At 30.1% G+C, this 16,899-nt stretch overlaps 1 protein-coding gene and 2 long non-coding RNA genes across 3 annotated transcripts; all 3 read left to right on the forward strand.

Annotated features, from left to right (window-relative positions):
* Nucleotides 1-4,473: 4,473 nt before the first annotated feature.
* LOC105345216 (uncharacterized) lies at nt 4,474-6,002 on the forward strand. Its single transcript, XM_011453293.4, has 4 exons — nt 4,474-4,571; nt 5,018-5,317; nt 5,550-5,651; nt 5,937-6,002. Coding segments are annotated over exons 1-3 (390 nt in total). The 5' UTR covers nt 4,474-4,570; the 3' UTR covers nt 5,639-5,651; nt 5,937-6,002.
* Nucleotides 6,003-9,296: 3,294 nt separating this feature from the next.
* LOC105345215 (uncharacterized) lies at nt 9,297-10,777 on the forward strand. The gene is made up of 4 exons (XR_004601444.2): nt 9,297-9,423; nt 9,972-10,238; nt 10,354-10,445; nt 10,705-10,777. It is a non-coding gene; the product is annotated as an uncharacterized lncRNA (long non-coding RNA).
* Nucleotides 10,778-14,505: 3,728 nt separating this feature from the next.
* LOC105345214 (uncharacterized) lies at nt 14,506-16,173 on the forward strand. The gene is made up of 4 exons (XR_903022.4): nt 14,506-14,705; nt 14,869-15,123; nt 15,240-15,364; nt 16,037-16,173. It is a non-coding gene; the product is annotated as an uncharacterized lncRNA (long non-coding RNA).
* Nucleotides 16,174-16,899: the final 726 nt, after the last annotated feature.

Genomic DNA, 16,899 nt, shown 5'->3' on the forward strand with positions numbered 1-16,899 from the left:
TATTCGAAAATTCAACACTTTGATAAAGTTCACTTCTGAGATTGTTATATAGAGCACATTTTAGAAAAAAGTAGAATACGTCCTCTATTTCGTCTAGGATACAGAATTTACACGTGCGCTCAATGACAGGTTACAACAGAACAAAATAAGATTTTCATTTGTTTTAGAAGACGTTCAATGGTACATTTAAAAAAGTGTAGATTCTGATGTAGTTATTCTGAGCCAATACCGATATTATCAATCTGAAATAAAAAAAAAAACAAACCATGTCTAAGACAAAACACATTCTCCACATATCGAAGGAAATACAACACATTCCTTGTCTGTTCAAGGGAAACTTTTATTATTAAGTGAATTAAAATGTAAAGATGCATTTTGGATTTTAATTAACAGTTGTAAGGAAATAACTGTTTGTATCCAAAAATGATCAGAAATATTTAAAGTAGAAATATCAGTCTCTGATTATAAAAAAAATATCTAATTTACCTTTCAGTGTTGCACACAAACAAATGCAGAATCTCTTCAGCTCAAAATATTACACATAATTATAGTACATAACAAGTAGCTTTTTAAAATGAAATTGATTCCAAATCCCAACTGTAATGAAATTGACACTATACATCATAGATATTTCTATTGAAGAAACAAACAATTTTTCTGGAAAGATCTAATATATTGGTGGCAACATCGTATAGAAAATGTCAATCACTTAACCATGCAAGATGTCATAATTGGTATCTACAAAGTAAAATCTTTTCCACTAAATTATTGCATTTTACTTGGGAAATACTTTATCCATCTAATATATTCAAAATCACCTGGAAACAAATTGAGTTCATTGCTTTTAAATTTTTTTTAAGAAACAAGTTCATGCGAAAGAAAATTATCCATGTTCGAAGAACCAAATGCACATTTTTTATAATATTAGCTTATTTGTAAACTTTGGTTTTTGTTTTTTTTACTCTTTTATTGTTTTGATTGTCTGAAGTTTGCTTATCAATGCTTTCTACTATTTTGAAACTAAGATTCATGTAGCTTTTAGCTCCATGTCCAAAGTACTTATAATTGATATGTCCTAATGCCATTTATTCTATTGTGAAACTTTTTTAATTGTGTTCTAAAAATATATGTACCATAATTGTTGAGCCAATAAAATACAAAATTTACCACAACAAATCGGAGGGAAAAAATTGGAAATCAAAGGTTACCATTAAATGTGATAAACTTTAACTAGTGTTCTTGACAACTCAACAATTATGTATGGGTGTGTCGAGAAATTAATGACACTTACAAGGAGTAACATGACATATTTTTTCAGAATTAGTGTTAGTTATTTTAATTTTTAATTTTATCATAATTTAATGCGAAAAGGTTGTCATATCTTTTGAAGTGTTACTTGTTTCACCCTTGTCTGAATATATATTTATCATTTGATACGACTTCAATTATGAGAAGAAAACATGTTGATAAAGGGTTTTAAGGATGTGACATGTACATGTTTATGTAACAATCCTGTATTGATATAAGAAGTTCCCGAGAAATGTAGTTGTAATGAAAAGAGAAATTAGATGTGGACATTTGAAGGACAGACAACCATATGGACTTTCACTTGAAAGTCTGGCTCAGAATGAAGAAACAGCCAATTATATTTTTGATTCCATTGCATAGCTATTTGATATCTAGCACTATTTACTTGCATGGTTGTAGCTTTTATCATCTTAACAGTTACTTAAGTTAGAAAATATTCACTCACATGTTTATACAATGCACATGAAATAACAGAAAATATGTAAAATAAAAGATTGTTTTTTCTGTATTTTTTGGTCTGATGATAAATCCATATGTTGTTTTATTATTATCTTGTCTTATATATATTTCAGTAATAAATGGAAGTTATGATGATTCGTTCTATTTCTATTATTTATTTTTTAATATTATCAATTTATTTATTCATTTCTTTTTGGTAAATATAATTATCTGAATATCTTTTAATAATTTATCAGCTTTTAGTGTACTAATATACAAGAACATGTTATGGAGCCACATATATATTACCTTAGGCCACCTCGTGTTGATTCATTGACCCGTGTCATATCTACACATAAAGTTTACTTTGTATAAAACAACTCTTTCTGATAATATCAATGATATCATGATAAAATTCTGTACATTGATCTTTAAATAAATATTAAAATAAACTGATTTGAGATTCAACATAAAAAATCACTAGATTAGGTACAATTCTGTCCGCCTAATATCATGTATGCGTAATTAATTATCCTTTAAAAAAAAATATAATATGATCTAAAATCTTTATCAGAAGAGATCTTCGATACCAATTAATTAGCTGCACATAAAATATATCAGGGTCACCAGTGTCTAGAATAGTTCAACAGATTCGGTAGAAGAAAAAGATGAGATGGTAGCAATTTTGTTAATTGATAAAAAAAATATAATAAACTTGGAAAAATTGAGTCGACAATAGGTATGTCCGAGCAATCGGCAAGTTCCCAAGTACTTGTTAACATTTATACTAAAAAATTAAAGAAGGGAATTTTACATTGATACAGTATATAGATATGGTTTTCTTTAAATATGTTAAATATGCAATGCATTTATTTTACTCATTACATGGGTCCACTGAAGTGTTTGTAATTTACTGATAAAATATAAGACTGTTAGTGCAAATCCCTCCTTCCAATTCAACAGAGTGCACATGGGTATTTTGTACTGGATAACAGCTCTTATCAAATCAACAGAGTAAAACAGAGAAGGTGGACGAACCATTGCTCCCATTTGTCCTAATGACTTCTAGAGAACGGTTGTGATAGGTTTCTCGCCTCACGCTATCATAGTACTCCATCGTAGTACCTGAGGTGTACAGGTGCGATGATTACTCAATATGATGTAATCGTAATTGATGGGAGTCGGTGGTGTTGCCGTAATCTTGTCAATAATATTTGTCAGAGTAGGTGAATGATATTATAATTTGTAAATCACTTGCTTTATATGATCACTTAGAATTATCGCTGGTATTCTTAATACCAAAATGCATATATAGTTTATAAAACGTTGCATCCTTATCTTTTGATATTAATTACAACATTCTCCAGATCAATGACATTGGCCCTTTATTCAATGCTAAAAATTAAAACATTCAAAATTACCGCCACATATGTCGGTAGTCCAAGTTTTTCTTACGATAATGAAAATATATCATATAATTCTGTATGAATAATTTTGTAGACTTTTGCTATTGGTAAACATTTTGTATTTTGTATGTGTTAATACCAAACCTTTAGTGCCTGAACAAAGTTTATAATATTAAAGTGTGTAGATATGTAGGAAAAATGTTTATTGTAGTTCATAGAAAGAAAAAATTGTCTTTTTATCCTGCTTAAAAAAAAATTCAATAAATATGATAAGTGTTATCCATTGGCGTTCCATAAGAGAGAGAGAGAGAGAGAGAGAGAGAGAGAGAGAGAGAGAGAGAGAGAGAGAGAGAGAGAGAGAGAGAGAGAGAGAGAGAGAGAGAGAGAGAGAGAGAGAGAATGAGAGAGAGAGAGAGAGAGAGAGCGCAATTTATTTTAAGAAATTATTTAAACAACTTTGGGAAAAATATCAAGAAGATGTTGTTGAAAATGTTATCGAAAACGGAAAGAAAGATAATGCAAAGTTATAAAAAGTCAAATCAGATATGTTTTTATACATTCCAGTCACTCATTGTTATCTTTATTAAAACTATATGTCTTCAAATAATGTTTAGTGTAATAATATTAATGTTGTAATTTATATTGTATTCCTTCGTTTGTATGCTAATAAATTTCTATCTTAATTAAAATTCAATTTGATTAAATCTAAGTTTCTGGTTTTTCAAACTAAGTCTCATAATCAAACTGTTGGTTATATGAATAAAAAATGAATTTGGTTTATCCTATTGTTGTTGTTGTTATAGTGTGATAAGTAACGTTTGGTAGTTATACAACATCTTACATAACTAAACATTGTATCATTCTTTCCAATGGTTTTACTTTTTGATGGCCAGTAAACAAGACATATATATCTCTTATTTTTATTACCAATACGTACCAGCAATCCCCTGATGAACAATAAAAACTCAATACACAAAATTATGATCGTTAATATATAGACATATTTTTTTTATAACGAAGTGACATATTTTTGGCCAATAATTGACCGAGAAAAAAACCCGAATTTTCAACTCAATGGTGTTGAGAGACGATTTTTTTTGCAATACATCTTTTGCATACATTAATTCAATAAAGTGCGTGTCCAAATTAATACAGAGTTCGGAGATTAACCCCTGCAGTACATATGTAACCAAGTCATCATGCCACCTATTAAAGGTTGACTATAGCTTTTTTTTTATTAATGAGTCATATAATCTTTATGTTTTTGATTGGGTACAACTATCCCCGAATCTTGGTTAATGAGAAAGGACGTTTGGTAAGTGAATAAAAGGGAGAGGCAAACGAGTAAAAGTCTTTATAAAGGTATTTTTGCCAAAGAATCTTTCATTAGCGAAATAGTCTTCACAACAGCTTATAAAAGTAAGATGGTATTTTTTGCATTGACTATCATAAATTATTACTTATGGTTGGATTGTATAATGCCAAAATTTTGTTAATTTAAATAGGAAAAAATGGATGCTTATGAAGTATATTATGATTGACCAACATGTACATATGTGTAGTTAAACCCACTACGACACAAAATTAGTTATTCTATGTAGTTTAGTTGAAAAATATGATAACCAGTAATATAAAAAGGTATATAAGTTTTAAATAGGCATCCGTTTAAAAATCAAAATATGATTTTAAAAAAAAGCGAGATGAAATGATACATTTGAAAGCCTCAACAATAAAACTTTGATAAATATTTTTATTTTTCCAATTGAATCTACATAAAAAAAGATAATGAGTTATAAAAAAAGTTAATCATTTACAAGTATAATGCAATGTGTTTTTTGTAATTCCTCTTTTTCATCGATTTATAGTGAAAGTAGCTGTTGTTTTGCTCGCCTTTGGGGTTGCCTGTGTGTCTGCTGGTAGTTACGGTGGGCATGGTCATGGTATGGGATACCAGCAATACACCCAGTACGTTCAACCTCAGTACATTCAACCTCGGCCCCAGTACGCCCAGGTTCAGTACTACCAACCCGTGGGTGCTAACGTCGGAGGCAGCGGAAGTGGAAATCTGTTAGGCGGAAGTGGAAGCCTGGGCGGTGGATATGGGGGCGGTATAGGGGGCGGTATAGGGGGTGGATCTGGTGCGATCATTCCAATTATTATCATCTGTAAGTATTCATTATTCAAATTTTTCAATAAATATTTATTTGAATGAATATTCCTACCTGTCTTACTTTAAATCATACTATACACATTCCATTTCATGAAATCAAAAGTCTTTGAATATTCAATTTCAACCCACTAGAAGCAACATGAAAAAAAAACCGATATTTTTTATGCTTTAATATGTATTTTATTGTCACGTTGCATAGCTGTTTATAACTGACATCTTTTTTGTAGTTGTCTTATTGGCTATCTTCGCACCGGTTTTGATCGGTTCCCTAGTATCAAGCAATGATGCTCTCTTTGACAGCTTGGGTAGCAATTAAAGAATCACTCATGGTAATGCTCTGTGTAAACTCTGTTTTATTTTTCGTTGTATTCAATCTTTTCTTATTCATAACCACGTCTTTAAATTCCAACTATGTAATGCACCTAAGCTATATATTCTTACTAATTGACAATAATTTTTCATTCAAATGAGTTTTCGAGAAATGAAAAGTAATGGTTTGTCTTTATCTATTTTCTCAAAAACTTAATTCCATTTATATGTCTGTTCTAAAATATTTTAGTCAGTAACGCTTGTTGTTAATTTACAATTACATCTTAAGTTTGTTTTCTTTACAGGGAAAAGAGAAAAGGATATGTTCTACTGCCTGTATATCATTTGAAATAAATTTCCAATATATTTAACCTCATTGTGTTTTTCTTAGAATCTTAGAATCTGAACAAAGCATATTTGTGTTTGAAGTTCTTTTTGTTTCCCCATTTCAATTTAAGATACTAAAAATTATGCTTTTAAACTTAAGTGAGATCCGCTAATGAAGAAATAAAATGTACAAATGTATATATGCATTACTTAAGCATATAGATAGAAATTCAAAGAACTGCGAACGCTAACGCCCGTTTCCCGCCTACATTTTACATCCAAATATTTCGGAATTTCTGTCAGATATTCAAAAACTATGTTTTCTACTAAAAAGTATAATCAAATCCTAATCAATTTATATCAAAATAAAATTTGTAATAAAATTATTTATTTTTAAACAAAAGTTTTGCTAACGCGGGGTCTTAAAAAAATGCATTGAAATCGATCTCAATGAGTGAGAAAAATATTATTTAGCGGCCAATATGTGCATAAAAACTTAATAATGACATATTCACGATATATATATTAAAGTAAAATTTCATTTTAATTCATATCTGTGAATTATTTTTCGAAAATTTACAAAGCAAAATTCTTTTTTTGGAATGTATTTCGGTCTGTAGACATATGTCTGAAGGTCTGAAGTTACCTAACAATGCCGGGCTTTTGTACTGAACTCTATAACTATGTTACAATGTTATCGTAAAGGTATAGTTGTTCCATTATTCATTCATTAGAAATTTAGTGCAAAAATTCAGAGAACTCGAGTTCTTTCATCTTGAAAATTTGCAAAAGTAGAGGTCGTTGATATAATAACATCAGATTCTTGTTCATAGCTTTATCATATTATATTACCTGTATGCGTCATTGGCTTTATAATGTTTGGGATGATTGCAAAGAAGGACATGACTTCAAAGTAAACAACCCTAAAAACTTATTATCATAAAAGGTTAATACATCCCCAATTTCTTGCTTGCTTCGTTAACGTATTCGTAACTAATACGTATATAATGATTCATACATTCATTATATAACAATAAACACGTGAGAAAGTAGGGTATAATAAATAATTATATAAATAAAAAACAGAACAGATTCGTTAAATCATGATTATTTAACATATTCGTTTCTCACTTTCGAAAATGAAAAAAAAAAACTTAGATGTTGTTTAAATATAAAAAAAAATGTTAAAGAATACAAATTTCTGCTTATGATTATCAAGGAAACTCGTCATTTAAATTGGAAAGATGATCGTAACAGCTTGTGTCAAAACAACATGTAACAATAATAACCAATAAAAAATGATTTAGCATTGGTCATACTATATTGAATACTGCCCTCTTCTCTGTCTGTCTGTCTGTCTGTCTGTCTGTCTGTCTCTCTCTCTCTCTCTCTCTCTGTATTATTTTGAAAAGTAAAGATTTTAGGGTTTTTTAAATCATTCTGCCACATGGCCCGTAACTCAGCCATATTTGAATATCTGAAAAGCAAAAGAAACCTAACCTCATCATCATAATTGTCGCTGACATCTCGACCAATTATTAGTACTTGGTTTTTAGCATTTATAAGTTTTGGTTATGTCTCCGTTTTGCTTTTTTATAAAAAAAAAAAAACACAAAAAAACACACAAAGATACACTACAAAATTATGACATAAAATTCATTATACAAATTCACATGTGTCTGCAAAAATAATATAAATACGAAATAATAAAATTACAATAAATTAATTAATTCTTAGTTATAAAATGTGCATTGTAAATGGTTTTATTTCCCAGACCGTATTCATTTTCAATGAAACGATTTATAAACATATTTTTCTAATTTTTTAACAGAAAAAAAATTCAAAGCAGTTTTTTTCCCTCGATGCATTTCAATTAGAAACAAGTACCATTGTATTTATGCTGAAAATTTATTCTTCAAAAACAGTACACATTTTAAACTATTTTTTTTCATTATTACAGTTTAAAGATGTTTTAGATACTTTTTGTCAATACATATAAAACATTTGTCTATATTTTCTTTTTACCACATTTATCTGGTTTGTATTATTCCTCAGTGTTTAGTTGACTTCTCAATGTTTTATCTAGCTTTATTTTTTTTATGTATTGATAATAAACTTTCATTATTCTTGGATTAATAACATTGAATTTCTTTCCTCCTTCTGAATTTAATGTTTTGAACGTTATGTTTTCTTTCCAACTCAAAAACTTATAATAATGTGCATTTTTATTCTAAGCATTAAAAGTCTTAAATGTTGTTTTATTAATTTTTGTTTTCATCCTCCAAATTTCCTCTTAAATTTATCACTTTATAATTTGTATGAGCTAAACAGATCTCATTCTTAGATAAAGTTTTTCATATTCATATCCATTTAAAGAAACTGTTTCTGATACATTGTCGTTATCTTTTTTTAAGGTGTCACCTTTGTTAAACTATTTTTTTATTTGAATATTTTACTCTACCTTTGAACAAAATTGTCTCATAAATTCGTTTTTTTTAAATTGAATTTATGCTTTTATATTATTATTATTCATGATCATTTAATTTGAGTTACTTGAATCAACATTTTCTTATAAAATTATGAAGGTTTGTTAAATTTGGAAAACCTTTCAAATCGATTAACATATCTATTATGTATCAAAAGGTTAAATAAACTTTTAATTTATGATGATTATTAAATGTCTTAGAACTTTTTAATTGAATAAGAGTATATTATGATCCAAAATACTTCAGTACAATTTTTTTCATTTATCGTAAATTTCAAGACACAATCCTATTGTAGAAGTGTTTAGCTTATCATTGGTGTCGAAATTTTATTATTGCAAAATAAATTGAATGCAAATATGATAAAACTTAATTTCATCTATAGTAATATGGATGATTATAGAATCAAATTACAAACAAACAGTTAAATAAAACAAAGATGTATACATTTTAAAGTCAATAACAGATTACAAAGGTATATTGCAAACAATACACCATTGGCAAGCTTTGATTTATTTAATAAAACATATTTTTTAAGCCGATGAAGAATACAGTAAGGAAAATGATTATATAACAGAATGCAAATTCTTATGCAGGTTGCACTCGTTGACATCAATTGTACCTTGGAGGTTTTAATTAAGCAAATCATCTCGTCATGCTCACCCGAAAACTGTGATGATGTTGGCTGTAAAAAAATTAAAACATGGTCACCTTTGCATACGCTTATCATATTCGTTCCTTTATTTAGCAATCAACCCTTCATGTGTAGAGAAGTGATCGGCATATAAAACCCCCTATATTGTAATCAGTAGCCAATGATCGGGTTAGTCCATCCCTCGTGTCATCGAGTTTGCCGGAAATTACGAACACCAATGATTAGAGAAACATATTACGGGGATAGTTAATAAAATCCTTTATAAGACGGCTGTATTCTGTAGATCATCACAAAAGCTTCACAAAATTGTCACGACAGGCGATAAAAGTAAGTTGTTAATTAAGGAACGAGTTGATGTAGGGGGAAAAAAATAAAAATCTATCAAACATTGTGTATTTGTTTGTTTTGTCATATCTTCTTTTTTTGATTTTGACAACACACAACAGACATACGATTTGCATAGAAATAAAACATATATCAAACATTGTGTATTTGTTTGTTTTGTCATTTTTTTTTTGATTTTGACAACACACAACAGACATAAGATTTGTATAGAAATAAAATATATATCAAACATTGTGTATTTGTTTGTTTTGTCAGATCTTCATTTTTTTGATTTTGACAACACACAACAGATATAGAATTTGCATAAAGTAAACTATTTAGGGGTGGGTTTTGGTGCATGATTTATTTTGACGTTCATTATCCGTAGTGAGCGTACACGTGTTTTTTCGTAAGCTTAGGCAACTAAAAATCCTACCAGGAACACCAAAATTACTTATCATAATTATATTTCAATAGCAAACATTTGTTCTGAACAACAATCAAAAAACTTCCGCGTGTGATTTACGAAATTTACCAATGTTGTCTTACAGTGAAGTCTCAACTAGCAGTAGTGTTGGTAGTTCTGGGCGTGGCTGCTTATGCCTCTGCGGGCAGTTATGGCCCTCACGGAATGATCCAGCAGCAATATATGCAACCTCAAATCTATAGACAACAAGCCCAAATGTATGCCCAGCAACCTTACGTCCAATATGCTTATGCCCAACCCCAGGTAGCGTACGGACAGGCAGGCGGATCTGGTGGACTTCTCGGTCAATCCGGTGCCGCGGCGGGTTCCATTATCCCACTTGTCATCATTTGTAAGTTATATAATATTCAATATCAGGATTTAGTGAAATATGTGTTTTCTTGCGTGCATCAAATGTTTGAATTTATGTTAAAAATACAAATTAAAATTCTGGGGTTTTTTTGCAGTTGTTATAATTGCCGTACTTGCACCTGTCCTGATTGGGTCTTTAGTCTCCAGCAATGACGTGGTGTACAGCGGTAGCAAATAGATAATGATGGTTTGTATAAATGTTTACTGCAACAATACTCTTCTACTACAATTCGAAAACACTTGAATTAAACCTTAAAAATGAATCCACAGTATTCATATTTTTTCTTAAGCATGACTAGATATTAATTCTTTTTTTTTTTTAAATCGTTAAAATGTATAATTTTTCTAAACTATCCGTACGCAAAACTTTATATGCATTGCTAAAAATAATTTTTTATGCTTGTATATTGGCGTTTGAAATATATTCATTATCATTTCTTTTTCAGGACTTGAAGGGAAGGGATTTTTATTTTATCGACTGCCTGTGACATATTTTGAAAATAAATGACTGCAACTAGATTTTGTGTCTTTTTCTGCCCTTTCCCGGGTTTCTGATTAAGTATCAGCGATAAATTTGAACAATAGTTTTAAAAATGTTGATTTTGACAAAATCGATGTCATATGTCTCCTTATTTTTATAAAAAGAAAATCTTGATTTTAAAAGTTAAAAGAAATTCTTACAGTAGTTTGAGGCTGAAAAATCAAACATGCTTTTTCAATTTTTTGATTAAAGAACTCACATTTTTATATTAATAAGGAATACCTGTTTCAAGTGTTTTGCAGCACACACATTCTGCTGATTCAGCTTTAGTCGCATCGTTTAACCTGATAATTATAAGGTGGCGCTCTAAAATATTTGGTCTTGAATGTATGTAGTTTTGGCAAAGGAGTTTTCATTAACATTGAAACAAATAGCGAAAAAGTAGAGGAAACGGGAACTAGGACAGTGTTTATATGTGAACATTGAATGAAGTTTATTTGGTTAATGCCATGATCTAAATAATATGAATTCAGAGAATTGTTTTGGTGCTACATCCTGTATGGCGCACAAAAGACTAAACTTTTTATTTACAAGCTTAAAAATGAGTTGTTTTTTACTTTTGATTTTAATATATAAAATGTAAAAACTAATTTTTGATTTTTCTTTGTCAAAAAATTCTTGAATTTATCCTTAACTTTACATATATCTTTGAAAATAATAGTTTATAACTCAAATAATTATCGTATTCGTCAAATATGTAAGCATGAATGCACCTTAGTTAATAATCTTTTGATAGTTGGCGTCGTTAAGAAAATCATATCTTTAATTTAATATCAAAACATGTAAGCTATTTCATTTACTAGGTCTTGACCTCAAATAGTACCGTTTTTGACCAGTATTGACAAGCAAAGTTACCTAATATTTAAACAAATATTTAGTTAAATACAATTCATAAGAACCGGATTTTTTTTTAATTTCCATAGTTACTCAATATTACGTTTCACAATCTTCAAAAGCGTACCTTTCTATGTTGTATGGAACAGAGAAGTTGATAAAAAATGATTTTGTTTGTCTACATTGAAAGTCTTGTCAAAATGATCGATAACATATTGATGGAGGTTGTTGAAAAAAACCCTTTTAACTCATGAGATACTGAATGTACTATGTACAATGTGTTCTATTTGCATTGTACTAGTATTCATTTAACGAGGCCGTGTCTAATTTTTTCTGCCCTTGATATTATGATGAAAATTGTTGCATATATTTTTGCTATTTTATCAATATAAGATCAAAAATAATTTATCTACCACCCCGATTTCCTAGGTGGTCGAAAGCTATTACTTTTCACTATGCAACCTTATGAGAATTTGTTGCAAAAGCGCTAAATGTTAACGTTTTCATATATGATTTTGTATTTTTGCCCCAGGGATATCTTTTTTATCTAAATTATATGAAAACAATTGTAAAAATTACCGAAAGGTGAAATTGAAAAAAATATGTTTACTTCGTCTAGGGATAATATCAAAATCAAGACGTTTGAATTAAAAAATTGCCATAACATGGTATATCTTGGCTTATAAAACTGAATATTTAAACAAAATAACAGCTTCAAAACGCTAATATGTTTATTTGAATGCATTTTCAATAAAACCTTGTTCTTAAAATCCATCAGGGGGGGGGGGGGGGGTATGCATGGTAAAAGTACTTGAAAATGATAACGCATGGTCACCATTTTAGTATTTCACCCTATCAAATTCATAAATCACAATTTCTCAAGTAATAAACGGTTCATTTGATGTTAAAATGATATAATGATACAATTCAGAGGAAAGTTATAACTTTTCACGTACGACTGCATGATATTAAAAAGATGCGCAAAGTCATGCGCACTCGAACTGCACTCGACTTCGTTAAAAGCAAACTGGACGTGTGAGTGCTTTTTACGGTTGGTTTATCGATACCCTACCCAGTGTTATACAATTAAAAAATCGTTATACGACTAGGTATGCAATGGTACTTTAAATTATGCCTCTCAAATATAACATTGTAATACTTTATGAAATATCAAGTCGTACGTTTAATGTAATCAAACACAAGACTATTTGAGGAAGAAGAGGTCAACGTTTGCTAAGGTTGAGTCAATTATTTACAAGTCAACAACACGTAGAAAAAAAAATTCCTAGCTTTAATAAACAAGTCGCAGCATAAAGGAGAATTAACTTGGTCTTACCGAAATATGAGGGAATTAGATTTCAATCTAAAAAGCTCGTGGGAGCAAAAAGAATTAAAGGACCGTTTACATTCCAGATTGCTTTAATATATATCTTTGCGTCATTTACCGACCAGACAATTTAATATCTTTAGATATTAGTATATTTTCTTTTTTTCCGGTAACGTTACAAACTATATTGTATTGGGGTCCTTGAATTGTTTTGAAAAAAGACAGATAACTAAAGTTTCCCCTTTCCCTTCCCCAACCCCTCGATTTTTTTTCTTTTCATAGGTTAGGAAGAGATCAAAGAATCTTTTTCACAAAATCATGTTTGTCTCATGCTTAGATTTGGTTCGTTTGTTTCTAATTTTATCATTTTTCATTCTTTGATGTTTCATCAAACTTTACAAATTTTTAAAACCGAATACATACTAGTAGTACTTTGACAGATTAAAAAAACCCCAAATTCTTATCAAAGTGTCTGGAATTATTAAGACTGTGAGCTCAAACAGTTTTCTTTCATATTATTCCTTCATATAAAGGACTTTTTAAACACCAATGACAAATGTATTTAATTTTTTTTTTAGAAAATTGTGACAGTCGCTGCATATTACAGATTTCTTAATTTTACAGCAAACAGACTCTTGCAGCCCCCATAGTATAGAACGTCCTTAAACAAAATACCATGCATGACTTATAATTTTAAATTTTTACACACCCGCGGTATTTCTCTTAGTCATAAGTAAAATCTTTAAGTAAGACTCCAAATGAAATTTGATGGTCGCTCAAAAGTCCGATGATCACGCAAAAGTCTGATGGTCATACCAAAAACTGAGGGTCACGATCACGCCAAAGTCCGATGGAATGTTGCCGATACGAGCGCTGACCGTGACGTCCAATGAGGATGGAATAACAATTTTTCTGGCGTCATGTCATGACGACTGCGTATGTTACTCCGTACTGGCAATTCAAATTCAACCAGGACGTCCAGACAATCAACGGATAGGTTTTTGACAATGGAAGGGAAAATCGAGACTATATTGTCCTATTCCGGTGCAGTGATTCTTCATTTGAAATGAAGTGTAAAAAATTAAATTAAAAACGAAACATCCGTCATTATTCACGTTTTGTTTGGTTGTCCTTTAATTATTTATTCTTATCTTTTTTGAAATCCACAAACAACAAGTGAATGAAACAAATAAACTTACCGGCAAGTTTGTGGACACTTGATGAAAGCTTACTCCATGAATTAAACAGTTTTTGTTCAAAAGTGAAATTATTACTAAACGAGCAATTTATCTGATTTGAAAGATTTTTTTTAAAGCCAAGATCAAATATCTTTATAGTTTTATCTTACAAAATGTACCTTTTTGCCTGTAGCAAACACTCCCATGCTAACTATTCATAACAAAAAAGCCTCATTTACTTAGAAATCATGAATGACGCCTAGCATAGTTGCAAGAATATAGGTTACTACCAATACTCACCTGCGGGAAATAGACAGTACTAACATTAAAATGTGGGTGATTGTATATTTTACGCACCCAAGGATTGCCACAAGTCCTTCCGATGCCGTTTTAATTGTTGATTGGGTGTTTTTCGTTTGAAAAGGGGGTACTTAGTGCAAGATTACACCAATCCAGGTTTTTTTTTCTTTTTTGGGTGGGTCCACGAAACCCTATATAAGACTCAAAGTCGTCTCCTTCTTTCATTGAAATCTCCATCACTGAGTGTCTTTCAATTAGGCTGAAAAAGTAAGACTTCTAAATGCAGCGATTCTTTCTTTGACAGTATTAAGTAATCAGCTTTGTGAATAAGAAAGTTTGTTATTTATTTTCATTTACTTACCATTAACTGTAAGAGATATGCCAAAAACCTTACTTCCAATTTCAAGCTGTTTTTACTATCATTTTTCAGTGAATTCCGTACTCTCTTTGCTGGTTGCGTTAAGCGTCGCTGTGTGTGTTAGCGCTGGAAGTTACGGTGGGGGACAGTATCTTAATTATCAACAATATGTCAGGCCAGCTTACACCCAAATGCAGTACTACCAACCGGCATACCTAAAAACAAGTTATGTTCAGCCATCTTACGTCGGATATGGTAACACCGGAAGTGGATTGAATCTTTTTAACGGCTCTGATGCTGGCTCTATCATTCCAATTGTCGTCATTTGTACGTCGACTTTTCTTTTGTCTTTCTAATCAAGATTTGATAAATACTTGCATGATATACTCGTACTATCATTGTGGTAATTTATTCATTTGCAATGACTATTTTGGTTTATTTAGTCCTCCTTTTGGCCTTCTTTGCTCCTCTGCTGATTGGATCCCTTGCCTCAAGTAACGAAGCTTTGTGGGATTCAGTGGACAGCGTTGACTATAAGAAATAAAGACTTAATTAGGATTGTATACGGGTAGGATATTAAATGCAATATTTTCTTATTGTTAGGAATTCATGGGATTCAAATGATGTAAAATTTTATAACGGAATACTCCTCTTTAAGTACAGGCAGTTCCAAAACAAACCAATACAAGCAATATAATTGATTGGATCGCAGTTTTATTTTCTTGGTTTAGTCTGACCTGGACGTAATTTTACTAAAAAAAATATTGATACACAAAGGGATTTCTTTCAAATAAAGTCTTCTTAATAATATTTTGTTTAAAATGATTTTTAGAATTCAAATATTCAATCTGGAATCATATGTAACGGTATGTTACAACTATCTTTATCTTCGATAATCAACAATTTTCTAATAGTTGTCGAAAATACTTTGCCATGTAACACGAGACAATATATTTGAAGTTAATTTATTATCACAGTACCCTCTAGTATCTTAATATCATAAGATCTGTTGTGGAATGTACTTTTTTGTTTTATTTATTTTCTTCTCTTGGACATCAGTCAACTAATTAAATGACTTTGAGAAGCTTTTCAAATGTTTGAAAACAAATCCTTGCTACAATATTACTGAGTTATTTTTAAATAGGTTTTTACAAAAACTTTACAGTCAAAACCATTCTTTACTTTTAAGTTTATGATTTTGTTTTTATGATATAACTTATTTCAATTTCATTTATTTCAGGAAGACACACGAGTTTGGGAGAATTTATTTTCCATCTATCCATCGAAATGGGATATTGAACCAATTTGAATAAATAAACTGCTTCAATTCATAAAAGTGTCTTTTCCTGTTATTTTTCATGAATAAATGTCCATGACCCATATCAATCCCTAATTTTCTTTAAAATACAAAAACCTTTGATTTAAATGTTTGATTGTCCAATCATATAACTGGCGTTAGAACTGGGTTAGTTTAGCTGTGAGTCCTTGACTGTAATTTTTAATTACTATCTACTAACTTCTTCACACTGTCTAAAGATTGATGGTTGGTGTGATCGACAATGGTTCTAGATATTTTAAACCTGAAAAAGGTTTGTCTTTTGAATGCTGACAAACACAAAGAAGGAATTTGTACACATGATATTTGCCAAAACCGATTTTAAAAATCAGAACGACAAACAAGCTGCTAAAATTATTATGTTAAAAACAAGTTGGTTCCTAAATTGCAGTCATAATTATTTGAAATACATTATTATAATGAATGATATGTATTGCTAGTATCAATTTCAATTTTGAAAAATAGATGTTATTACACGGGATGTTATTATTCTTAAGCATCTGGAATAAAGAAAAAAGAAAACTGATTATTTGGGAAAACATATTACTTACTGCTACCTTCATACATCTTGAACTGCAAGGAAAATTCATCCTGTTAATAATATTTACACTATCTTTAAAGTTTTCAAATAGCTCATTTAAAATAATCAATGTATTCTAACAACAGAAAATTACAAAGATGGGATAGCAAATATATCTGTTGACATTGCGCTCCCTCACAATCCTCGAAAACGGCCCAACGAATTTAAATGATTTTACGGTATGTTG

Source organism: Magallana gigas, chromosome 6 (genome assembly GCF_963853765.1).
Source record: "Magallana gigas chromosome 6, xbMagGiga1.1, whole genome shotgun sequence".
In the NCBI taxonomy this organism is placed as follows: domain Eukaryota; kingdom Metazoa; phylum Mollusca; class Bivalvia; order Ostreida; family Ostreidae; genus Magallana; species Magallana gigas.